Raw genomic sequence first — 26073 nt, 5'->3', positions numbered from 1 at the left:
AAAGAATTGGGTTCCTCAATAGTTACAACACTAGTTAGTGTACCTCATTTCGTATACGTTAACAAACGACGCTTGGTCACATTTTATAGTTATTTTACAAAATATAGAGGCATTCTTTAGTGCTTGCAACATTATCAAGTACAATGTTAGTTTGCTCAGCTAACAATAAATTGTGTTACTAAAGTGGTTTTTCTGGAAAATGTTTTTGTAATTTGAAAAATAACACATGTTCAGCTAGCCAATGTTTTGTTGCACTTCATGCTACATGTACTTTCAGTTTGGAAAGACAGTAATTTTCAAGTTGAACTGTTTTTATGAAAGACATTCAACTGTAGATTATGTTTCAAGTCTACACTAGATTTGTAACAAGTCTAAAAATAATCTACACTTTCATCAATAGAATAAATAGTTTCAGGGAGATTAATGGGTTGCCTGCAGTTTTGTACATGTATTTGGCGCTGGAGTATGTCTGAAATTCCAGTAGGTCATCATTATTGTCCGTGGCTTACAGAAAGAACAAAAACTACTCTCCCGAAAAATAACAGAAAAAAACCTGGTGCAATTTATGAGAATATTTGCTGCCTCTACTTGGGTAAGTCATGATTTCACCAGGTCTTATTTATTTTCAGGTTTATCAATCAAGTATTATTGGTGTTATTTCAGGTTTATCAATCCAGTATTATTTAATCAAAAACACTATCGACACATTTCATATTCTCATTTGTCCCATTTCTTTATTAGACTTGTATTTGAAGGAATATACTATCATGATATACAAAACTAACCATAATACAGTTAAAAAGCTAAATTCTATACTTCAACTATTCTACATCATATAAAAAACATGTCATCATCCACTTCTATACCCTAAATGAAGGAGGAACTAACTGGCAATTACTGGTTACACAATATGGAATGTATAATAAAGTTTGTACCCGATGCCATTGATGATGTTATTGGTTCACATTGATTGGGGGCTGGTTCATACTTCATATGAAGGGGCACAAACTCAGTGTGTTACTTTAATGCATTCTGAACTATAACTAACTGGTGAATTTTCGATGTGCATTTTATAATAAAAAAATTGACATATAAATAGATTCGATGATGATGATTTTTCAACTATTACAACTACTTACTACATCTGAAGATAACAACTTCTCATATTGTTCCCAGTGTCATGTTCATACACACTACATATACCTAAATCCATTGCTGCTTTAAACATTCAATAAGCCATAACTGGAACAGTAATTCATTACACAACTGCATTATGAATGAATCTAACTAGCAATGTTGCTCAACTTCACTCTCTCAACACGCGTTCAATTAGCTTCCCCCTGGGTCAACCCTGGTCTGACCACGAATTATCCAATAGCTTTGACGTCATTCCAGGGGCTCACCAGGGTCAGCCCCCAGTGCCCTGCTCGTGGAGTGGGTCACTTGGGGGCTGCCCCAGGTGCATGACGTCACCACGAAAGGGCGAGTGATCGATCGACTAGCTCTTGTCAGGGTCTCCCTGAGTGAGCACCGCAAGGTTGAAACAGGGAAGCTAAACGAACACACCCATTGTTTCCGTGTCATCTCTGCATTAAAAGTCCAGGTACCATAAAAATATCACTCACTGTTAAACATATTAAATCAAGGCTATCATGATTAAAAGTGGTTAAAAAAACATTAACAAGTATTAATTATAACAAAGTAAGGAATGAAGTATAAATAAATAATAAAAACACATCCACTACTTGAACAAAATGATTTCCCATCCCACTGCAAAAGCAAGAATGACAATAATATTGGAATGAGCAGTGAATGTGGACCCTACCCTCGAGTACATTATAAACAATGGAATATTGACAACAGCATATTATTGGCCCCACCTGTTAAATGGTTAAACAACAAATTAAAAACTGCAAAAGCATTTTTGAGGAATTAAATGTATTTAAAAACCTATGTGTGTAAGAAAGGTTACATGGGATACACCGTGTTGCAAAGCTTTCTATCTAAATACCTCTATACAAATCAGTCAGCCAAGAAAAATATTGTTAGTAAGTAATGAAATATGAATGTATGCATCTACCATAATCATAGAACCTACTTTGATAATCAGATTTAAAACTATACAGTTGATTCAATTAAACTACCACCGATAAAAATAGTTAAAAACACACAGTTACCAGTAGTTGTATTACACTTAAACAATATATAAATAACAATTACACTGCTTACATAATTTCAGTTTAGTTAAAAAAAACAAAGAAAGTCATTAAAAAACTTATGGATAAAAAACGGCATTACCAATTTGTTCTTATAATTAGACATATGAGGTCCACTAAATTGTGACAGTACATGTACTTGCTGCATTTTGATTTAAGTGTCCCATAATTAAAGTAAGTCTACATACAAAAATAATGTATTGAAATACTCGTTACCCATAATTAACACATTTGATCACCAAGGAAAACTTTATGTTTCTAATTACACTCTGGCTAGAATTTAAAGATTTGTCTTTAATCCTACTGGGCTGGAATTTGTTCAACCACACTATTTCCGGAAAGGTGTATTAAATTTTTAAGTTAACAATTAATCAAGAATGCATCTTAAAAAGTCAAGTAAAGCCAACACATGTCACCAACTGCATGTGAAGCTATGAATTCTACAGTGTGTAGGTAGCTAGTCAAACGGGATAAAAGTCAATGAATATTCAAATTCTATCAACTATACACTACATTTAAATCAGCAATTCATTGCTTCCCTTCACAACAGTTCATTCAATCTACAAATGGAAATATACCACTGCATCTTCAGATATAATGTAAAAGTAATGCAAGAAATCATGTCAACAACACGCAGTACCTTCAAGCAAACTTGAATCATCGATTCTGATTGGTCGACCCATAACAAGAGGTGTGATATAAACATATATTACCTGACCCACATCACACCCTTGTTATTGCGCTGTTCTTAATCTGCATATTGCACTATTTGAAGCTATACGCAAACTACGTACAGCTGTTCAAACACCGCATATTGCTCATTGTCAAGTTTGCTTGAAGATAAACGCCTCCCCGTGGAATATGAAGCGCTATTTATTCAGTCTTCCACTCGTGCTTGTGTGATAACTAATATTATAAAATAGAGTCAAATGATATCTTGTATTCTGTAGCTCTAAATGAGAATTAACAGCCAGTAATTACTGGGCACTGACTTTGATTTTCGCTTGACTCAAGGATTCCATCCATTAATTAAAATGCCATTCTAGTAAATGGTCTATACTTCATACTCTGATTCAAAACATATAAACCACAAAATGCACAACATTGTACAAACAATGCCTATCCTAAGCAGCATGTTATAATTAACTCAAGGTAAAATGGGCATCTTGTTAACTATGGTTCAACAGTAGTACGAGTAAAACAAACATGCATAAAATTCCTCTAGGTCTACGGTAGAATAGAAGATAAATACCAGCATAGAATGCCTCTAGGCTCAGGTCGTGTGATCAGCTTAGATCTAGGCCATTAGCAGTACAGTGTAGGTACATGTAAGCCTCGGCAACTAGTCAAGTTTACTAATTGACTAGTTGCTCCTCAAAACACTTGCAACTTTGACACTATGTCACGTCAAATTTTTAATTCCCAAGATGCATTGCAGCACATTGTTTATCGTAGGTGCGATATAGTAAAATTAACGCTGAAAGAATAATCTAAATTTAACGATTGTGTCACTGATGTATGATTGTGTTTTGCAAGTAATTTATGTTGCCATGAGCTAACAAAATTGTTCACCAAGCAGGTAGTCACAACTATTTTTTGTAGCAGTCCTGGTGGCACGATTAACCAAGTAGTTGAATAATGGTAGTTACACCTAGACTAACCAATCAATGTTTGAAACTTTGACACTTGTCGCACAGGCTTAGTAAGTGAATGTATGCCTCTAGGTCATTAGTGGTATGGACCACCACACTAACAGATCCTTGTCTGGGGGTCATGTGATGAGCTTAGAAATGCCTCAAGGTCATTAGTGGTATGGACCACTACACTAACAGATCCTTGTCTGGGGGTCATGTGATGAGCTTAGAAGTGCCTCTAGGTCATTAGTGGTATGGACCACTACACTAACAGATCCTTGTCTGGGGGCCATGTGATGAGCTTAGAAATGCCTCAAGGTCATTAGTGATATGGACCACTACACTAACAGATCCTTGTCTGGGGGTCATGTGATGAGCTTAGAAGTGCCTCAAGGTCATTAGTGGTATGGACCACCACAGTAACAGATCCTTGTCTGTGGGTCATGTGATGAGCTTAGAAATGCCTCAAGGTCATTAGTGGTATGGACCACCACACTAACAGATCCTTGTCTGGGGGTCATGTGATGAGCTTAGAAATGCCTCAAGGTCATTAGTGGTATGGACCACCAAAGTAACAGATCCTTGTCTGTGGGTCATGTGATGAGCTTAGAAATGCCTCAAGGTCATTAGTGGTATGGACCACCACACTAACAGATCCTTGTCTGGGGGTCATGTGATGAGCTTGGAAATGCCTCAAGGTCATTAGTGGTATGGACCACCACAGTAACAGATCCTTGTCTGTGGGTCATGTGATGAGCTTAGAAATGCCTCAAGGTCATTAGTGATATGGACCACTACACTAACAGATCCTTGTCTGGGGGTCATGTGATGAGCTTAGAAGTGCCTCAAGGTCATTAGTGGTATGGACCACTACACTAACAGATCCTTGTCTGTGGGTCATGTGATGAGCTTAGAAATGCCTCAAGGTCATTAGTGGTATGGACCACCACACTAACAGATCCTTGTCTATGGGTCATGTGATGAGCTTAGAATGCCTCTAGGTCATTAGTGGTATGGACCACCACAGTAACAGAGCCTGATCTAGATTCATCAGCATTTCTACCTCTGCCATGTAATGGAGATGTATACTGCTTGGGTTGGTTGTCTACTGGAGCCATAAACACTGCTGAACCCATGAACTGATCCTTCACAACGTTAGCATTCCAGATCTAAAAACACACACACAGATATTGGGATTGTTAACCATTATAAATGTAAGTTAAACAACTGGTGATTCAACAACAATGAAACACTCAAATTAAGGTGGAAATATTGTTTATGTTTCCCAAATGATATTTTCAATATTGTGTCAAAACTGTCATTGGCAGTGTCAAAACTAAAGAGAAATTTTGTGGGGCAAGGGAGTACACACAATTTTGTTTTTCTTGGGGCCCTTATGGTCAATTAAAACATAGTTTTTGTCTTCATGTTTCCTAAACAGAGCCCAATTTCATAGCACTGTTTAACGGAAGCAAATTTTTGTGCTTATTGTAGCTGTCAAATTTGCTAAGGTGCAATTATTTTTCACAGGTTAGCAGAAACATTTGGCGGCCATATTGCGCGTTCACAATGGATTTGAATTGTAACATCATTTTTTTCGTGCAGTAAGCACCGAGGGTTAGCATACCTTTTCGTGTGCTTAGGGTTAGCAGCGCTATGGAATGGAAATCGCACAGTAAGCACAAAATTGGCCGCTAAGCAGCTCTATGAAATTGGGCCCAGGTCAGTGCTCTCTTTACGTCATTTTTATTTTTTTAAATATTTTTTTTTATGCAAGTCGCCTGACACACAAGGCCGGAAGGCCACTTCAAGGTGTGGGCTACAATTATTTTTTCCAGAGGCCATTGCCACCTACTCCTAGGGCTGAAACAGGGTTACCCCTTTTACAGTCCATACGAAGTCTGGCCGGTAGAGCAGAAAGCACTACATGTACCTCCCCAATTTTATGTAGCAAGTGTCATAACCGGGATCCAAACCCACACCCTGCTGATCAAACACAAGAGATTGAATCCGGTGCTCTCAACCACTCGGCCATGACACTGCCACTATTTGTTGTAGGGTAATCTGCTGTGGAGGTAAACAGATACATTGTGCACATATTCATAGAAAACAGTTTTAAAAGCTCATCAAATGCAAGCTTTCAATTAAACAATCTTTAGTCTCAAAAGTCCAGATTTTGAAGTGGTGGGGGGGGGGGGTGGTTGTTCATCCATCTGTTTGCAATTTGGTACATGTATGTGCACTGTATTATATTGTTATTTCTTTTGTCTTGCTCAGTTTTTTTACATTATAAATAAACTTGTATGTTTTACCTTCATTATTATTATTGGTTTATTAAAACACATTCACACATCGCAGCTACAAGCTGAATTGAGTTTAAAATACATTGACAGCATAACTAAAGATTTATTGTAATTTTTACTACAATTAAATTTGACCTACCTCCACTATGATGGGGTTCTGTGGTTTCTTGCGATACAATAGAGCACTGAAGTTAAACTCTGGGTTGAGTGTATTATCAATGGTTGCTGAGCGTGTGGTCTGATTATCCCATTTCAAGTACACATACGGGTCTGCACCTGTATTGATAATTAGTACATACAGTCTTGAGTAATAATAATAAAGAATAACAAGTTCTTATATACATGAAGCACATAGGGACCTGGAGCTGATTTCACAAATTGCTTGGATGAATCCTATCTCGAGTTAGGACGAGTAACTCGTCTTAACTTAAGATGGGTTCAATTCATCCTACATCTATGGATGCGGAACTTGACTCCTCCTCCTCCTAAGTTAGGAGGAGTTTGGTGAAATCCAGGGCTAGGTATTGGGCCAATAACATTTCTCTCATCTTTCTCAGCTCCCTTGGAAGTATACAGCCCTGAGCTACCTGTAAGGCGCTCCAGTGGCTTTTTTTAATACACACTATCAACCTCTACCCTCGCAGGTACCCATTTATACCCCTGGATGAAGAAAAACAGTTATGGTAAAGTATCTTGCTCAAGGACACAAGTGTTACCAGGACTCGAACCACCAGAAGTAAACACCAGAACTTGAGTTTGAGGCTCTTATAAACCGCGCGGCCATGACACCCTATAATGAGGAGTCATGTCACACTAATAATAATAATATCTAAATGTTATATAGCGCACATATCTACCAGACAAGCTACTCAAGGCGCTTAGTATAAACAAACTTTCAGAACGATAGGTTATTGCAGTGATGGATTCTAAGACCCAAATATGTAGCACCTTATAAGGGTTTACAAGGTACTACAATGCACTAGGCAGCCACAGCCAGGAACACCGGGGCGAACCCCTTCTCTTTTCGATATGTGCAATGTTTTTTTTACATGCGTTTACACAACACATGGGACCAACGGCTTTACGTCCCATCCGAAGGACGAAGCAATGGCTATGAAGTGTCTTGCTTAAGGAAACAAGTGTCACGGCTGGGGATTTGAACCCACACCAGAGTTTGAGTTCGGTGCTCTTAACCGCTCGGCCAGGACACTTCCACATACATGTACCGTAATTTTTGGATTATAAACCGCGGTTTATATGTTGATTTTGACATTTTTTTGAACTCCTGCGGTTTATTCTCCGGGCGGCTTGTAAGCCGACGTATAAATATTTAAGAGAAAAACGGCATTTTTAAAAAGAAAGATCGTTTGTAAAATATTCTAAATAATGTTTTTTTTTTCTTAAACGAGAACAAAAACCTGCCTGTGTGATGACAAAAACCTGTTGAAAATCCCACCACAATTGTATTCCATGTTTCCTTTGTAAAACGTTTAACAGCCGCCCTCAGCTAGCTACAATCCCGGCCAAAATGCTTGGGCCACCCTTTCCTGAAACAACAGTTCCCTGTGCACTTCCCAATCACATTCACATTAAAAACATTTGCCCGCCCCCGGCCCCCCGCTCAATGTTGACTGAATTCGGAAGACAGTCGGCAAATGGAACCAACATTGAAAGGGGGCAGGGGGGCCCAACGAGATTTGGCCGGGATTGTCTGAGTTAATTTCGTAATTTTTTTTCCTCTTTTTAAATTAGGAGATAATGCTTTTACAGGACTGTTAATATCAAAAGACATTGGATATGCGTTTATAACTGAGTAGGGCATTCAAACAGATTTTAAATCAGCAAGTATTTTTGTTGGGGTGGGTGTGGGGGGGGGGGTGGGGTGGGGTTCTGACTATGATGTGAATTGACAGTGAATTATGTTTGGTTGCGGAAAAAAGTTTAAATTACTAGAAAATCAGTAATGATGTTTTGTAGGGTTCGGGAAGGTGGTTAACTGTATTGTGCATTAATATAAATTATTATTTATTGCCGAGTACAGCGTGTTAACACATAAGTACACACACAGGCAACTTTTGTATTTTATCTGTCTTTAGATAGGGGGGGGGGGGGGGTTGCACCATTAAGCCCGTATTATGTTGGCAGGATTAATAAGAAATAAGTAAAATAGTAGTATAAAAAATGCACTTGGAAAATGAAAGAATGGGTATAAGCGATTAATATTAATTGTATGGCGAGTAAGCTGATACAAATAAGATTGAAGAAAATTCTGCTTTCACCATCCTGGAGTCATTTTAGCTTCAGCTATGCTTTGTTAAGCGTATCTCTTAGTTATGACACCATGGAGTCGCATACAAACTCAAGCACATTGATGGTCATCAGCGTCCATAGACTTGATTTCAAGTCTGAGGTGGCTGTTATTCCTCTGTATGAGACACGAAATACGCCCGATTAGGTTAGCTGTCATGAGACAAGGTAACAGTAGGGCGCTATTTGGGGCAATACTGTATTTGGTATCAAGTTGACTGGAAGAAACGATTGCAGGCTTGAATCAAGTTTACACGGTTCACCGTAGTAAAGTAAATAAGGAAATTAATGAATTTTCTTTTCTATTTGATATAAAGGGTTAACCGTTTGAGTTTGTGTACAAAAAAACGAACGAGGTGGTTGAATAAATAACAACATGTTATGTGTTATTTTGTGAACTGTTATGGCATTTTCGTGTTGAAAAACAGACATTTGCCGGTAAGTTAGCAGTCAAAATGCTATGGTTATCCGTGTGGTGAACCGTCAGACATGAACGCAAGCAACTACATTGGACAGGTACATTATTTGTGTGCGCAGGCGCAAGGCGCTCGTGTCAGGAATCGTCATCGCGCCTCACAGTAAAAGGCAATGCAGGTTTTGTACGGGCTATTTCGGCAGTTACAACATGCTTCATTGATATTATTTTACGCACTTTATACCCAACAATACAAGATGCAAGCCAAGTTACATAATTAATTTAGGTGTAACCCATGAATATAGTTATGTTTTATTTGTTAAAGCGAGTAAAGCAAAGTCATGTCAAGGAGTCCATTTCAGCGAGCATGAATATGCAGTGTGAGAAAAGCAGTCGTAAAATCTTTTGCTTAGCGCAAAGATAGGGTAATAAAATTTCGCCTCACACAATTCACTGTCCACCCAGTTGACCAAGTAATAAACACTCTCTGCCAGTCCCTCACCCGCCCCCCTACCCCCAGCCCCCCCCAAAAAATATCACCAAAAAACCAACCCAAAACAACACTACCCCCATTGACCCAGCAATAAACACTCTCTGCCAGTCCCTCACCCGCCCCCCCCCCCCCCCCCCCCCACCCCACCCCGCCAAAAAACAAAACACCACTACCCCCATAAAATAATCACTGTTAAAATTAGACATTCACTTTGTTTGGACATTCATTATCTTTTCAAAGCGTTCTTTGCATGTAAACAATTTTCAAAAAATCACTCAGACAATCCCGGCCAAAATGCTTGGGCCACCCTTTCCTGAAACAACAGTTCCCTGTAAAAAACCCAACCCAAAACACCACTACCCCCATTGACCCAGCAATAAACACTCTCTGCCAGTCCCTCACCCGCCCCACCCCCCCCCCACCCCACCCCGCCAAAAAACAAAACACCACTACCCCCATAAAATAATCACTGTTAAAATTAGACATTCACTTTGTTTGGACATTCATTATCTTTTCAAAGCGTTCTTTGCATGTAAAAAATTTTCAAAAAATCACTCAGACAATCCCGGCCAAAATGCTTGGGCCACCCTTTCCTGAAACAACAGTTCCCTGTGCACTTCCCAATCACATTCACATTAAAAACATTTGCCCGCCCCCGGCCCCCCGCTCAATGTTGACTGAATTCGGAAGACAGTCGGCAAATGGAACCAACATTGAAAGGGGGCAGGGGGGCCCAACGAGATTTGGCCGGGATTGTAGCTCCCCCCGCTCAGCGCAACTCGGGTTAGACTAGACTGGTGCCCGTCTATTTATCCTAGCGATCTCTACATGCTGGCGTCAGACATTCAAGCTATACTCGTGTCTCGGCGAAATAGACTCGTCCCCTGTCTATTTTTCCCACGATCTTTATATACTGACGTCAGACATCCGCTACACTCGTGTCAGCCAGCGGTTTCTTCAGCTCAACCACGCACACCGCAACAGCAGAATGGTGAATGGACGTACGCAAAGAGCTATGCCGCTCCGGGGGATCAAACAAAACGTTTCCAACCTGCCCTGATTGTTGAGTCCAGTAACATTGGGAATTTTATTTCCAGGCGGCGCAAATGCGAGGGCGTAGCGCAACCCGTCAGCGAACATCGCTCAGTACGGTGCAGCCAACATCTGTTGTGCAATTTCGAGATTGAGCAGCGCAATTAACAGATTGCTAGCTTTACGAACTCGCATGTGTGTACATGTGCTTAATGTGCACGCTGCATGATACATTACTGCATACACACACGCTACGTCCGTCCGCCCGTCCGTCGTTGCAATAATCTGTTGTGTGGATCCTCGTTGTGGGACTACAATAAAAGGGAGGGAGAAACACCGGCCAACCAAACAAAAAAAGAACCAAAAAGAATGCTATCCTATAATAGATCATTTCAATTACGATCAATAGTGTAAACTTTAATACATTTCCACTTTAATTACGACGCAACTCCACATTGCGGCCAACTATACAAGACTGAGTGATGTGCCGCCCGCCTGTCACTGCACATCGCCACACGGGGACCGCAAACAAGCACGGCCCCTATGTGTTCACGCATGCGGTGATTGGCCGTTTGATGATTGGCCGTTGCTGATTGGCCGGTGATAGTTCCATTCATAAAATCTTGGCTAGACTTCGGACGGATCGAGTAGAGCGGCTGCCCATTGTACAACGGGGAGCTTGAACGTCTGACCCACGCTTTGAGGCTCGGGGCCCAGTCTAATCAAACGTGAACAACTTTTGTCAACAGAGGGCGATGCGATGCAGGGCAAAGTTCAACTATTTATCGGTGTGCGTTGTAGACCGATCTTTGATTCACGGAGATTGTTGCCAAAGAAGTTCACAAAACATATGGTCAACACAACCGATCATCAAATCGCAAATTCTTGAAAAGGGTTGTTGATGGAAACAAAATATAACTCAGGACTGATAGTGTGAGATAAAAAATCACCCGTAACGCGGCAGGTTTGCGTACTTCACTTCCGTGTTTTGAGGTTAGTTTTTTCATGTCTTTTTTTTTATTTTGATCGCGGTTTATACGCCGCGCGGCATATACGCCGACATCTAAATATTTTTTGTACATTTTGAGGAAGTGCGGTTTATACGCCGCGCGGTTTATAATCCGAAAATTACGGTACATCAATAAGACTAGTTGCACATTGAGCAGGAATCTCACCTCCACCAAAATGATCTTGTTTCTGCAGTCCACTTGCAGACAGCACAGTAATCTTGGACACAACTTGTGGATATCCACGTACATTACTCATGAAGGATCGGGACGGTGTTTCTTTAACTAACTCCCTGCAAAGAAATCGCAGATAACTTTATGCACATTCATTGTTTTAAAGTACTTTCTGGTGAAAACTAACATTGACCTTTGGTATTTCCAATGTCCCACAACCGAGAAGAACTGTCGTTCGTTTAGCACTTAAGTCATGTTGAATTAATCCCGAGCAACTTAGAAAGCTACTCAAAACTCACCAAAGATAGGTAATATTAATGTGGAACTTGCTCAAGCGCCTTATCCCAAGGATACAAAACGCATCTGAGAAAGAAGAAACTTAAGGTTGAAGAGGTAAGTTTTTTAGTTCTTTCTGAACTGAGATATGGAGATGGAGTTCCTGAGAGGTTGTGGCAGATGATTCAAAAGCTTTAGAGCTGATGACGAAAAGGACATCTCCCCAGCCTGCTTTTTATTTATTGGCTGCATGGGTAGTGCAAGTTGGGACGAGGCGTTCCAAACCGTCAGCAATCAAGCCAGGGACTGGTGGATGAGTAACTTGAAGGTACCGGACAGGTCAGAAGCAGACATAAGGATCAGTAGCAAATTGGAACCATAGAAATAAGAGGGATACACTTATGTTAAAGACACAGGACACTATTGGTAATTGTCAAAGACCAATCTTCTCACTTGGTGTATCTCAACACATGCATAAAATAACAAACCTGTGAAAGTTTGAGCTCAATTGGTTGTCGAAGTTGTGAGATAATAATGAAAGAAAAAACACCCTTGTCATACAAAGTTGTGCGCTTTCAGATGCTTGATTTCGAGATCTCAAAATCTAATTCTGATGTCTCAAAATTAAATTCGTGGAAAATTACTTCTTTCTCAAAAACTACATTCTTTCAGAGGGAGCCATTTCTCACAATGTTTTATACTATCAACAGCTCCCCATTACTGGTTACCAAGTAAGTTTTTTATGGTAATAATTATTTCCAGTAAATACCAACAGTTTCCACTGCCTTTAAATGCAGCAATAATCTTACCAGCACTTGGCTCCTTCATCAGAGAACACCCTCATCATTAACGGGCTCTCCTCCCCTGGCTCAAAAGTAGTTGCTAAAACCACATACCGCCCTCGCTTGAGTGTACACTTCTCAAACACACTACGTGAATTGATGAAGGTGGAGTAGATGACCTTTTGACCTGGAGTGTGGAGTCTGTACTTACGATTGTCTTCCACCTTTTGGAACAATATCAAAGTATATTATTGCGAAAGCTAATTCTTGCCTGCAGAAGTCATTAAACTCCATATAATGGGTGCGTTTGAATAGCTTCCCAAGGTCAACCCCGCGATGCTCATCCGGGTGAGCCCCTGACAAGAGCTAATCGAATGATCACACTTGCCCTCTCATGGTGACGTCATGCACCTCGGGCCAGCCCCAAGTGACCCGTTCCACAAGCAGGGCACTAGGGGCTGACCCGGGTGAGCCCCTGAAATGACGTCAAAGCTATTTGATATACCAGGGGCAGTCCAGGGTCGACCCAGGGGGAAGCTATTTGAACATATTAGGGGCAGACTGGGGTCGACCCAGGGAAGCTAATTGACGTACGCATGTAATACACTTAATAATGTAATATGTAATAGCAAAGCTTTGTGAAAAGAAGCACTGCTTTAGCATTAATAGCCTGCACAATCTAAGACTTCAGATTTATGATTTATTTCAACAGATATGCAACAACAAGCATCATTGGCCACAACTACTGTGGTTGCACATAACCACATGACTGCAAAGCATAGTAATGATTGTAATGCACTTGTGTGTTTTTTAATAACATTTTTAAAATCTTACTTGCAATTTTCTTAATGTTTTTACTATTTGTTGCTATTTTATGATGTCTTCTGTGGGCCACGAAGTGTGATGCTAACAAAATGAAATTAATTAAAATGAAAATAGCTACTTAACACCCAACAATTATACCATCTTAATACATGTAGTATATCCATGTGTCACACACTGCTTAAAATTAGAAGTGCATGCATGGAGTATTTACAAGTTTGCTGTGGAATACGGGCTTAGACCAATAGTGTATTTGCAGTAATGATGAGTATTGTAAATTAGTACATACTTTCATAACATTGAAGCCCATGGTCTTATTGTCTTTCTGTTGAGCTCTCATGTCAGGTTGTGTCAGGCATATAAGGATGTCATCAGAATCACTATCCACTGAAATCATGAACTGAATAAAGACAATCAACAGATCAAGTTATTATTTTGTCAAACTCGCAACAGACAAAAACTGTACAGCCAATCAAAAATGACTGTCCTCTATTATTCTGAAACCTGGCCCTGGTCTGTGACTATTATTAATAACTTTCAATCCATTAACTTTGATTTGTCTTCGATTTCAAGGTTTGATGTCTTGATTACCAATACTTTTGCTTTCTTCTGTCATTCATTCCTAAAATAGTGGGATACATTTTTAATAATAATAATAATTAACCATTCTTATATAGCGCATAACACATAGAAATCAAACATGTCCCTAAGCGCTTCTGAGAAAAACACAACAGAATACAAAGACAAGACGTACTGGGTAACAAATAAAATGGATGAATTAAATGATAAATAAGTGCGTCTTTAAAGCAATCTTAAACCTAATAATGGAATCAATGTTTTTTATGTGTTCCGGGAGATTGTTCCATAAGGTTGAGGCAGTGTGAACGAAGCTGCGTTCACCATATGATTTGGTTATCACTGGTGGAATAACAAACAACTTTTTCTTGTTAGAACGAAGATTTCTAGAAGGTGTGTACAATGTTAACAGCTTTTATTGCAATTTCTCATACTTATGGATACTTAACCGATCTTTAATGCTTATCTTGTTGAAACATAATTGTCATCATGAAATAATTACTTTGAATCCTCTTTTAAGAAAATGCAGTTACAACCAGGGCCCAATTTCATAGAGCTGCTAAGCACAAACATTTGCTAAGCATGAAATTTCTTCCTTGATAAACACAGGATTGCTGTTGTTTGCTTATCCTGAAAATCACGTGGACATTTGGTTGGTAATCCTGTTTTATAAAGGAAGATATTTCATGCTTGAAGCAAATTTGTGTGCTTAGCAGCTCTGTGAAATTGGGCCCAAAGGGGTTACATGTACGTGTACAATTGGGTAGAATAATCACTATGTTAAATTGCTGCTGACATACCTGAGGGTTAAGCAAGAATGTTTCTCTGTTGTTGATACATCCTCCTGCCCTATTAGCTCTGCCTTGACCAACTTTCCATGCAGAAATCATCACAGTCTCATGCCATGTACGATGCAGACTGAGATAGCTCTTATTAGGTGTACGACATATCACCAAGTTTGTGAAGTTAGAACAGAAATCATCAAATGGCATCCTTCAAAAAACAAATGCAATCATTCATCATCATTAAATTCAAGTATTGAACACACATTTTTGTAAAAACTTTTCAAAAAATACCCCACAGAAATTTTGCATTAGATCTGATATTTGAAATGAACAGTAAGGGAAAAAAGTTTTAAACTTGTTATTTAGCTTACTTAAACATTTCAGGCTCAAGTTGTTTTCAGCTTTACCCATACAGTGTATATTTACTTCAGGCAGTTGATTAGATGTTACGATACTTTTAATAAGTAAATAAAAGGGTTAAATAAAACGAGTTCTTAATCGGCCTTTTAAAACCGGCAGGGTTGTTGCTGTGTGATAAAGGCCCGAACCGAAGGCGAGGGCCTTTATCGCACGGTCACGACCCTGCAAGGTTTTAAACAGCAGTTAAAGAACCAGTCGCTACTCTTTTATTCTCATTTAGAAGATTCCTTTTTTATTAAAAGGCGTAATAAAGTATGAAACTCTGTAAAACTTATCGGTTTTCCAACGTCCTTGAGCTCTGTACATGAGTTGCATTTTTTTTTTGACTAAGACAGTTTTCGGATATGCATCGTGTGCGTAGCTATTCTTGGTGCAAGACGTTCCTCGTTTTCCTTTCACATACAGCGCGGCCAAGTCACCAAAAGTGCCTGCATCGCCGTAACGAGAAACGTCTTCCACCAAGACTAGCGCGTAGTTCCGAAAACAACCGGGTATAAACAGAGCTCCAACTGGTCATTATCAATCGTTTAAACACCCCCACATGACGCTCTCTCCACCAATAGGAATAGCCAAACTGTCCAAGGTATTTATTAAACGTCTTGCACCAAAACTATGTGCATGAAGAATATCCGAAAACTGTCTCAGTCATAAAAATGCAACACACGGACGTAGAGAGCTCAAGCCATCGGAAAACGGATAAGTTTTACAGAGTTTTACACTTGATTATGCCTTTCAACCAAAAAGTCGTTTATGAATGGGAATAAAGTTGTAGTGGCTCGTTCTTATACTGTCGTTTAAAACCTTGCAGGGTTGTTGCCGTGCGATAAAGGCCCGAGCCGAACCCTGCCGGTTTTAAACGGCAGTTTAAGCACTCGTTGCTACCCTTTTATTCCCTTATTTCATCATCATTTTAAATTCAGATTGTTTGCAATCAAAATTACCAGAATTCTCCATCATCATCAAAGGTGATTCCCAGTTTTTTGCGCTGACCTTCGTTTACTTTGTTCCATTCTGGGGACCTGAAAATCCAAGCAATATCATCACTTTATTAATTTATTTAATAAATTAATAGCTTGCTTTTGACACAAACACAAAATATACAAAAACCGTACATGAGATCTGGTTAATACAGGGTTTCCATGCTTTTGAAGAAGAAAGCCCTTAAGTATTTCTACTAACACTACAAACAAAACTAAGATAATATTACAGCATAACAAATAAATTACTGCTGATCACACATCTTGTACATGAAGGTTGTTTAGCACAAACCTTGTACTGTAGCCAAATTTGTGCCTGTTTGAAGCAAAACGCTGCCAAACACCTTTTGTTTTTTTAACTTTTCCTTTTTCAGGCATGCAACTGTAACTTCACCAAAAAAAAAGGAAATTCCCAAATTTCAATGAGTTTGTATAGTATTTCAATGAGTTTGTATAGTATTTCAATGAGTTTGTATAGTATTTCAATGAGTTTGTATAGTATTTCAATGAGTTTGTATAGTATTTCAATGAGTTTGTATAGTATTTCAATGAGTTTGTATAGTATTTCAATGAGTTTGTATAGTATTTCAATGAGTTTGTATAGTATTTCAATGAGTTTGTATAGTATTTCAATGAGTTTGTATAGTATTTCTCAGTTTTGAATGGTAAAACTGAGATTAAAATAGAGGAAATCAGCTGATCCAAGGAAAAGTTGCATGCCTGCTTATTACTTTTTCAGCGCTTTTCAACATTGACTTGTTTCTCTCTGATTGCCACATCATATTGCAATTAATGTAGCTATAGGTGCTACGCAGAACTTTCAATGCCCAAATATGTCTAAATTTTAACCAATCCTTCGGGTCCATACCAGAAGTTTAAATGAAACAAAATTGTTAGAGGTCTACAACCAATGTGGTTGACAATCTACAACCAATGTGGTTGACAATCTACAACCAATGTGGTTGACAATCTACAACCAATGTGGTTGACAATCTACAACCAATGTGGTTGACAATCTACAACCAATGTGGTTGACAATCTACAACCAATGTGGTTGACAATCTACAACCAATGTGGTTGACAATCTACAACCAATGTTGTTGACAATCTACAACCAATGTGGTTGACAATCTACAACCAATGTGGTTGACAATCTAAAACCAATGTGGTTGACAATCTACAACCAATGTGGATGACAATCTACAACCAATGTGGTTGACAATCTACAACCAATGCGGTTGACAATCTACAACCAATGCGGTTGACAATCTACAACCAATGCGGTTGACAATCTACAACCAATGTGGTTGACAATCTACAACCAATGTGGTTGACAATCTACAACCAATGTGGTTGACAATCTACAACCAATGTGGTTGACAATCTACAACCAATGTGGTTGACAATCTACAACCAATGTGGTTGACAATCTACAACCAATGTGGTTGACAATCTACAACCAATGTGGTTGACAATCTACAACCAATGTTGTTGACAATCTACAACCAATGTGGTTGACAATCTACAACCAATGTGGTTGACAATCTACAACCAATGTGGTTGACAATCTAAAACCAATGTGGTTGACAATCTACAACCAATGTGGATGACAATCTACAACCAATGTGGTTGACAATCTACAACCAATGCGGTTGACAATCTACAACCAATGCGGTTGACAATCTACAACCAATGCGGTTGACAATCTACAACCAATGTGGTTGACAATCTACAACCAATGTGGTTGACAATCTACAACCAATGTGGTTGACAATCTACAACCAATGTGGTTGACAATCTACAACCAATGTGGATGACAATCTACAACCAATGTGGTTGACAATCTACAACCAATGTGGTTGACAATCTACAACCAATGTGGTTGACAATCTACAACCAATGTGGTTGACAATCTACAACCAATGTGGTTGACAATCTACAACCAATGTGGTTGACAATCTACAACCAATGTGGTTGACAATCTACAACCAATGTGGTTGACAATCTTCAACCAATGTGGTTGACAATCTACAACCAATGTGGTTGACAATCTACAACCAATGTGGTTGACAATGGTGATATGATTTCAATATATTGAATCATCACAAAGAGGTACAAAGGGTATGTTTGATGCCATCATCAAACTTTAATGTACATGTAAGAGTTCCATAGGATCTGTCGTGGCCGAGCAAATATGAGCACCAAACTCAAGCTCTTGTGCTTCTGTTCAGCAGAGTGTGGGTTCAAATACCGGTCATGAGCCTTGTGTCCCTGAGCAAGACACTTTACTATAATTGCTTCTCTCCACTCAAATCTTACCTGCAAGAAGCCACTAACTTTGACAGATTCACATTCCATGGGAGCATACATTTTTCTGCAGTGGGTTTTGGTTGTACTATATTCTTCACAAATCCATAATTTTCGAGAAATAATGCAGCCTCCCTTCAATGGTAACAAAATTCCTGTTGTCTGCTGCCGTGTGTACGTGTATATATACATTCGTGTGCAAGATGCAAAACATAAATTTATGTAATTCTTGGTCATCGTATCTTGACTGTTAAGCGTTAACATGCAAACGCAACGCAAAATTTGCATGTCGTGCATCTTGTGTATGCACGGCAGAAATGTATACTGCCATGAAATGTGGATCTGTTGAAATTATGGGCTTCTTGCAGGTAAAATTTGAGTTATGAAGCTTATACGAAAGTGTAAGGCCGCCGGGGCTACACAGGCTGTATACTCCAAAAGGAGCTGCCATGGTTTAAGAAATTAACTAAGGCCCAGTAGTCAGGGGTAACAATGTTGCAAGCGGTTTGAGACACCCTTCGGGTGTGAAAAGCGCTTTATAAAAAACTGGCTATTATTATTTATTATTATTCCTGGAGTGAAGTTTCATTTAAAAAGCTGCATAATAATTGCATTCTGTCACATTGGAGCCAACAAAATAAGTTAAATCGTGGGAAAACTAGAGGCCCCTGAAGGAGCCCTTTTAAAGGCATACACAAGATAACTAACCAACGCACAACTCTATGCACAAGATGAGCATAGCCAGGAATCAAACTAGGGCCACATTAGTGAGGGGTGAGCACTTTTCACACTAGCCATCTATGGCACCCCTTGGCCACCAAAGAAAAAGACTTCAGGTTTGGTCTTTGCCTTCTTCTTTTTCCACAAATGTCCCAAATGGGAGACTTTAGATGGTCCTTTTCCACAGTATTGCGCATGCAGACCTATATGCAAGCAATAATGAGCATGCGCACGCACACACTCGGAGCCGCCAAAAAAGACTGTTATGTCTGCTGCTGCAAGCGTCACAAAAGTCTCCTATTTTAAAAAGTCTATCTTATTCAAGAATTAATTACTTTTTCTCCCTTTTCTAACCTTTGATGTTGATTGTGTGTTTGTGTGTGTCTTTGTTCATTCCTTGATTCTTTAGACTGCATTACTTCTTTCTATTTTTAATTCTTTCCACCTGAACGCTTCAGTCAAACCTGTGCATGTGTATAAACCTGTTTGTGTTGTGTTGTATTGAAAAAGACTCTGCTAGGGTTGAAACTTGAGTCCATTAACAATTCTTTGCAAAACTATTATAAATGGAATTTAAATATAGCATATATATTTATAGGAACAGCAAATAAGGCAATATAGACATTGCAGAAAGATGAATAAGTATGCAGGAATCTGCATCATCACAACTTGTTCCAGCCTGCTACATGTATATCAATCAGCTTAATGTCAACAAACCCATCCTTCGTTTACATGTGTGTGATGGATAGACCCCAATGCATAACACATGCCCTCACTGGGGCCAAAGGAGGCAAATGATTGGATGATCGTAGTTGTTCTTTTTGTGTGAAAATGTGCGAGTGAGCTCAGAGTCAGTATAGCACTTTGCGTTATGCAAGGGGTCTATTCACCAAAACTAGGCAATGACAAGGTAATGTACCAGCCAGTAACCAACATGTTCTGTTTCTGTTCCAAATCGCGTATCGGAGATCGTGCCTTTCATGCAGCTGCTGCCCGGCTGTGGAATTCCCTTCCCCGTAACAGCCGGGAAGCTAACACACTTCAGCTCTTAAAGGCAGTGGACACTATTGGTAATTACTCAAAATAATTATTAGCATAAAAACTTACTTGGTAACAAGCAACGAAGTGAGGTTGATAGTATAAAACATTGTGAGAAACGGCTCCCTCTAAAGTAATGAGAAAGAAGTAAATTTCCACAAATTTGATTTCGAGACCTCAGATTTAGAATTTGAGGTCTCGAAATCAAGCATCTAAAAGCACACACTTTCGTGTGACAAGGGTGTTTTTTCTTCCATTATTATCTCGCAACTGCGACGACCAACTGAGCTCAAATTGTCACAGGTTTGTTATTTTATACATATGTTGAGATACACCAAGTGAAAAGACTGGTCTTTGATAATAAACCAATAGTGTCCACTGTCTTTAAAAATTAGACATCAATTTGTTTAATAAGTAAAGGTCATAATGTCATTTGCTTGTATATTTTTTGTGTGTATCTGTCTCATTGCATTGTTTTTTTGGGTCAGTTTTTGTAAAAAGCTCCAATCTTTGATGGGCTGATACAAAATGCCTTTGGTGTTTTGTCCCTGCTGCCATCACCCTTTGATTTAATGAGTGAACTGATGTTTCCTAGAGGAAGTAAGAAAGGAAGGCGGTCGGCCATTCCATGATTATGACTCATATCTTATTTGGGTAAATTAGTTCTTCCTAATGTATGTACTTGGTCGTGTCAAAGTCAAGCTTAATTAGTTCTTCCTAATGTACGGCATGTATGGTCGTGTCAAAGTAAATGACCCACATATTTTTTCTTCACAAATTTGGCATTTACAATTAGGAATTTTAAGATTTTTAAAACTACAGTCCGGAGAGTTTATACAACCCACATTTAAGAGAAAGCAAACAAACTTTGTACCTGACGGTTTACATGGTGGAAAGACAACAAAATTAATGCAGTTCCAAAAATAACCGCTTGCCTCAATGTTTTGGAAAAAGATGTTTTGCTTGTAACGCCTATTTTTTAAGTAAATGAACATTTATTCATTGTCTTCCCCTGACTACTACAGTGTTAAACATCAATGTATTCAATCTGGGGTTTCTCTTTAAACCAAAGTAAGAAATATGCCTCAAATCCTACATGAGAAACATCTAGACTGTGAATCTTAATGGTAAAAGCAACTTAGAAGCTCTTTGTTCAGCTTGGTTGAATCTTTCATTCCATCAAACTGGTTCTCAGAGAAAATATAGAAACAAAGTTTTGAATCAAACTAAAGGGTCTGTGTACTTTTTGTAGGACACTAAAACACAGTGTCCACAGACTTACTTCAAACTCACACAGTTTGAAAATAGTGGTGGCAGAAAGCTTCCCTTAAAATATTACTTGCTGGGGTGCTGTCGTTTTCGACTTCTGATTGCAGTTAGCTATAGTTCTTACCCATCACTCCAGGCACCATTCCATTCCTTCTCACCCCATGGATTGCGCAATCTAACAAGATGTATCTTCTCCTTATTAAAGACTGCTAACATGCCAGCAGCACCAAGCTTGACAGTCTTTACAGCAGTCACTCCATATGCATGCCCTTTGACCAATCCAACATCAGTCTTTGCTTCCATCTCCTCAGCTGATTTCACCTGTATCCAATACAAAAACATGTTATTGGTTTGGGTGAAACAAGCTGATTGAGGTGACCAAAAAGTATTGTCAAGGATTCAACTTTGAGTCCACTGTGTAGTTTATCAGTCACTCTTTACTTTGTATCACTAATGTTATCACCAATATTATGTGCAAATGTGGTTACAAGAATAATGTAATGTTCTGACTAATCGTTCTCGTCAAATCTCTCATTCCAGTTGGTTAAAACAATAATCATTTTAGTTTCACAATAATTCAAGCCACTTACATGTATTTATAGGTATTTGGATCCCTAGGTTAAACTGCCAAGACTGATTGTCCCACAAATAAAAACGTGTATCAAGTCAATTTGATTAGTCCTACATTACATTACATATTTCTAATAACGTTTACCCCACCTACTGATAGTTTCAGATCTAGTCACAACTGGCCACAAATAGACCTTTACCACGGTGTGGTCATCTTGATTTTACTCAATTACAACTCATCGTAACAAAACTGAGGCTGGACAAAATAATAGTCCGGTGCCATGTGCAATTTGTTAGCAAATGTTAGCATTCATTGCTGTTATTGGAAGCAGAGAACATGAACAAGATGATAACAATGTGATTAAGGTCTATACCTGGTCATCAAGTCAACTTCACATTCCTCAACCCAGAAGCAGCTTCTTTCAGCACACTTTATACATACATGTAGCATACTCAGTTAGCTAGAATAATCTGCCATTATCTCTGTCCCAATGGGATTGAAAACAACATGTAGCATACTCAGTTAGCTAGAATAATCTGCCATTATCTCTGTCCCAATGGGATTGAAAACAAACTCAACTTCTCTTTAGTTTCCCCCTAAGTACTGTCACTACCATCCCTTTGTGTTTTCCCTACAATTGGCTTCCTTGTCAAATAGGATTTTACTATTAAGCATACAAAATTGTAGGTGTAGTTTTTGTAATGTAGTTGTTGCATAATGTTTTGTGTTCATTCTGTTTATAAGAACGTTACAGGTAAGAAACAAAAATCGTAAAGTTTAAGATTTACATAAAACTTACACGGTCTAATGATGATGATAGCAGAAAACATCCCTTGAAATATTTCTGTCTGAAATTTTATGTCTGATGAGAAATAAATAATCTAATTTCGCGTTTGGAGTTTATTGCTCAGTGAGCATTTTATTCATTTTTGTTTTGGCATCAATCACTATTCTCTCGTGACCCAGATAGTCGATCGATCTCAAACTTTTACAGGTTTGCAAGTTTATGTACATAAAGTGCTTACACTACCAGCAACGTTTTTGCTAGTAAAACCAATTCTGTAATGTTCCTTTAAAAACTGTTGTTCTGTTTTTCAAGGCATATTCACCATTTTGGACCTGGCCTTCACTCTTAATGTTTCCCTTATCAAGCTGTCAAGCACACTAGTTGCATGGAGTGAAAATAAATGTTACATTGAATTGTTTCTTGTAATACATAAACCAAAGACTTTACCTTAATAGATGCACTCATTAGAAACTTTCTCTCACTGTACTTCTTCAGGTCTTTGTGGAGTTTTTTCTTCTTCTCAAAGTCCTGGAGGTAATTTTCATCAACTAGAGAGATGGATTCAGCAACTCCACCAGTGAAATCAACCAATGCATCTGCAGTGTTTCCTCCATCCAGATTCTCATAACAACCACTCAGCCTAGTCAAAAACAATAAAAAAAAAAACCACTCAGCGCAGTCAAAAACAAATCAAAACAACTCAATGTTATTTCTTTGAGAAGAGACTTTATTTACAAATGTTCTAGTTTGTGGTACACTCGGGCTTTCAGGCTATATATTCAATCGTGACTTAGCTGATAAATTTCAATAAAAAATTTGACTTAGGTAGGAAGAATATCATGCTTGGGTACACTAAATCCCCATTCATGTGCACATCGTGTAGGAAACCACAGCATTTCTAGTTATCAATAAGGGTCTTTACATGATGTACCTTTAAGCCATCACTAGAAATAAATTCTTAAAAAAAATAACCTTTTTTTAGTCAACCACTAGTAATATCTTTACAATAGGACCACTTTTCAAGTCAATATGCTACATTACAGCTTTGAATATTGTGCCCTGTGGTTTGCAATCGAAATGCAATATTTGAGGTGAGGTTGATGTGTAACTACTTACTTGGCATATGCTTTCTCAAGTAAGGCACTCCAGAATTCATTCCGCTCTTTGGAATGAACATAGACTAGTTTATTGTTGTGAGTTGGTAGTCGATCATCGATGACTACATCAAGCCATTGATTGAAACGCCAGAAGCGGAAATGGAATACACCACTGTGCTGCTTAGGGTTCTCATCATCCCAGTCTTGACTCTTGTTGTCGGGTAATACCTACATTTATACAATCATGTACACAATCAATACACTATAATGATCAAGAAATACACTCAAGAAGTGCATTCGTCAACTTCATACTTCATGTACTTCATCTGAAAATGGTAGTATATAGTAGACAAGGGGATCCCCTAGGGACATACAACAGGAAAGCCAACTTGTTTGGATTTACAATATCATAGGAAATGCAATGTTTAAAAATAAGTACATTTTGTAACAAAAAACTATGAGACAAAAGGTCTGAATGGCTTTATAAGCTTTGTACTTCTTGTTGAAACTTATTGAATGAGGCTGTTATGACATATGACATATACTGAAGCTTACTGTGGTACGAAAAATGCCCTAACATTTTCATGGGAATCAATATTCTTTCTTCTGTCAAATTGCAAAAATATATACAACTAGCATTAATGAAGTCCTAATTCAATATTCTTAAACGGCTTCAAGACACTGGACACTATTGGTAATTGTCCAAGACCAGTCTTCTCACTTGGTGTGTCTCAACATATGCATAAAATAATAAACCTGTGAAATTTAAGCTCAGTTGGTCGTCTGAGTTTGCGAGATAATAATGAAAGGAAAACCACCCTTGTCACACGCAGTTGTGTGCTTTCAGATGCTTGATTTTAAGACCTGAAAATCTAATTCTGAGGTCTCAAAATCAAATTCGTGGGAAATTACTTCTTTCTCGAAAACTACATCACTTCAGAGGGAGCCCTTTATCACAATGTTTTATACACGTACTATCAGCCTCTCCCCATTACTTGTTACCAAGAAAGGTTTTATGCTAATAATTATTTTGAGTAATTACCAATAGTGTCCACTGCCTTTAAGCAAAAAGAAGTCATCTTAGGTTCAAGTTGCTCCTAATTATAAGTTCTCTATTTCTTAAGATACCTACCCTTTCCCATAGTTCCTTTTCTTGTGCAAGGTTAGCACATGATGCAACAAACCAGCAGTTACCAAGCTGTCCTTGACTAACATCTCCTGTACTTGGGCCTTCTACCACAAGATGAGGTTTATCATTCAACTCCTGTTATACACAACATAATAATCTCATGCTTTAATATCTCATTATGCAGGATTTGCAGTTCATCAGTTAATGATCCATTTTAATGGCCCTAACATGCCTAAAGGCATGACACCAATAGCAAAAACAGAGATGAAAATCACAAGCCCTTTCATTATCAGCATCTTTGGGGTTTTATTTGTTTTTCTCAATGAATGTTTAAAATCATGGTGTCCATAGCTATGTATTTCATTACGAGCAAGCTTGTACTATGTTCTTCATGGGTTGAAATTTCATTTTGCTCCAATCTTCATGATCAAATCAATCAACAGAGCCCCAATTTGAAGCAAAGTTTTAAAACCTATTAGAACTCCATTAATCTGGACAGAAAATCATGGATGTTATGGGCGGTTTAAAAACATAACCTGAACTGTGAGCTCGAAGTGTGAAACTTGAAAGAGCACAAAAGCTTGTGAGCGGGAAGCTTGCTTACATGTACTCTGCAATCTGGGAAATTCTATAATGTAATGCAATCAACATGGATGAGTTTATTGTTGGCAATTTCATGTACAGATAACGTCTGCATTTGAACATTTTTGCTATGAGCGCCACACTAATTTCAGACTGTTGTCATGTAACATTCTATCTGATAGTACAGCTGCTTGCTACATGTTAGTCGCATGTTTAGAACTAAAATAACAACTCGTCAAATTCCGAGGGCCTTTCGCGGCAGTATTTGAAGTAATACGCAGGACGCCTGTGGGCTGTATGCGTGCACGCTAAAAGAGTTTTAAACCCCTTTGTCTTTGTTTCAGTTACTCATAT

At 38.6% G+C, this 26073-nt stretch overlaps 1 protein-coding gene across 1 annotated transcript in view; it reads right to left on the bottom strand.

The window, feature by feature from the left end:
• Positions 1–714: 714 nt before the first annotated feature.
• LOC117298360 (calpain-5-like) overlaps positions 715–26073 on the bottom strand; it is a 41992-nt gene continuing 16633 nt past the window's right edge. Inside the window, exons 3-13 of the mRNA XM_033781577.1 lie at positions 25141–25272; positions 24028–24236; positions 23359–23551; positions 21678–21874; positions 16184–16261; positions 14838–15030; positions 13751–13861; positions 12667–12863; positions 11576–11700; positions 6293–6429; positions 715–5019 (exon numbers count right to left, since the gene is read on the bottom strand). Of these exons, the coding sequence (XP_033637468.1) occupies positions 4837–5019; positions 6293–6429; positions 11576–11700; positions 12667–12863; positions 13751–13861; positions 14838–15030; positions 16184–16261; positions 21678–21874; positions 23359–23551; positions 24028–24236; positions 25141–25272 (1755 nt within the window). The 3' untranslated portion in view covers positions 715–4836. The remainder of the gene's footprint in view (positions 5020–6292; positions 6430–11575; positions 11701–12666; positions 12864–13750; positions 13862–14837; positions 15031–16183; positions 16262–21677; positions 21875–23358; positions 23552–24027; positions 24237–25140; positions 25273–26073) is intronic.

The sequence above is a fragment of the Asterias rubens genome, chromosome 13, assembly GCF_902459465.1.
Source record: "Asterias rubens chromosome 13, eAstRub1.3, whole genome shotgun sequence".
NCBI classification, from domain to species: domain Eukaryota; kingdom Metazoa; phylum Echinodermata; class Asteroidea; order Forcipulatida; family Asteriidae; genus Asterias; species Asterias rubens.
Note: the sequence above shows the minus strand (reverse complement) of the source record. Positions and strands in the feature narration are given on the sequence as shown.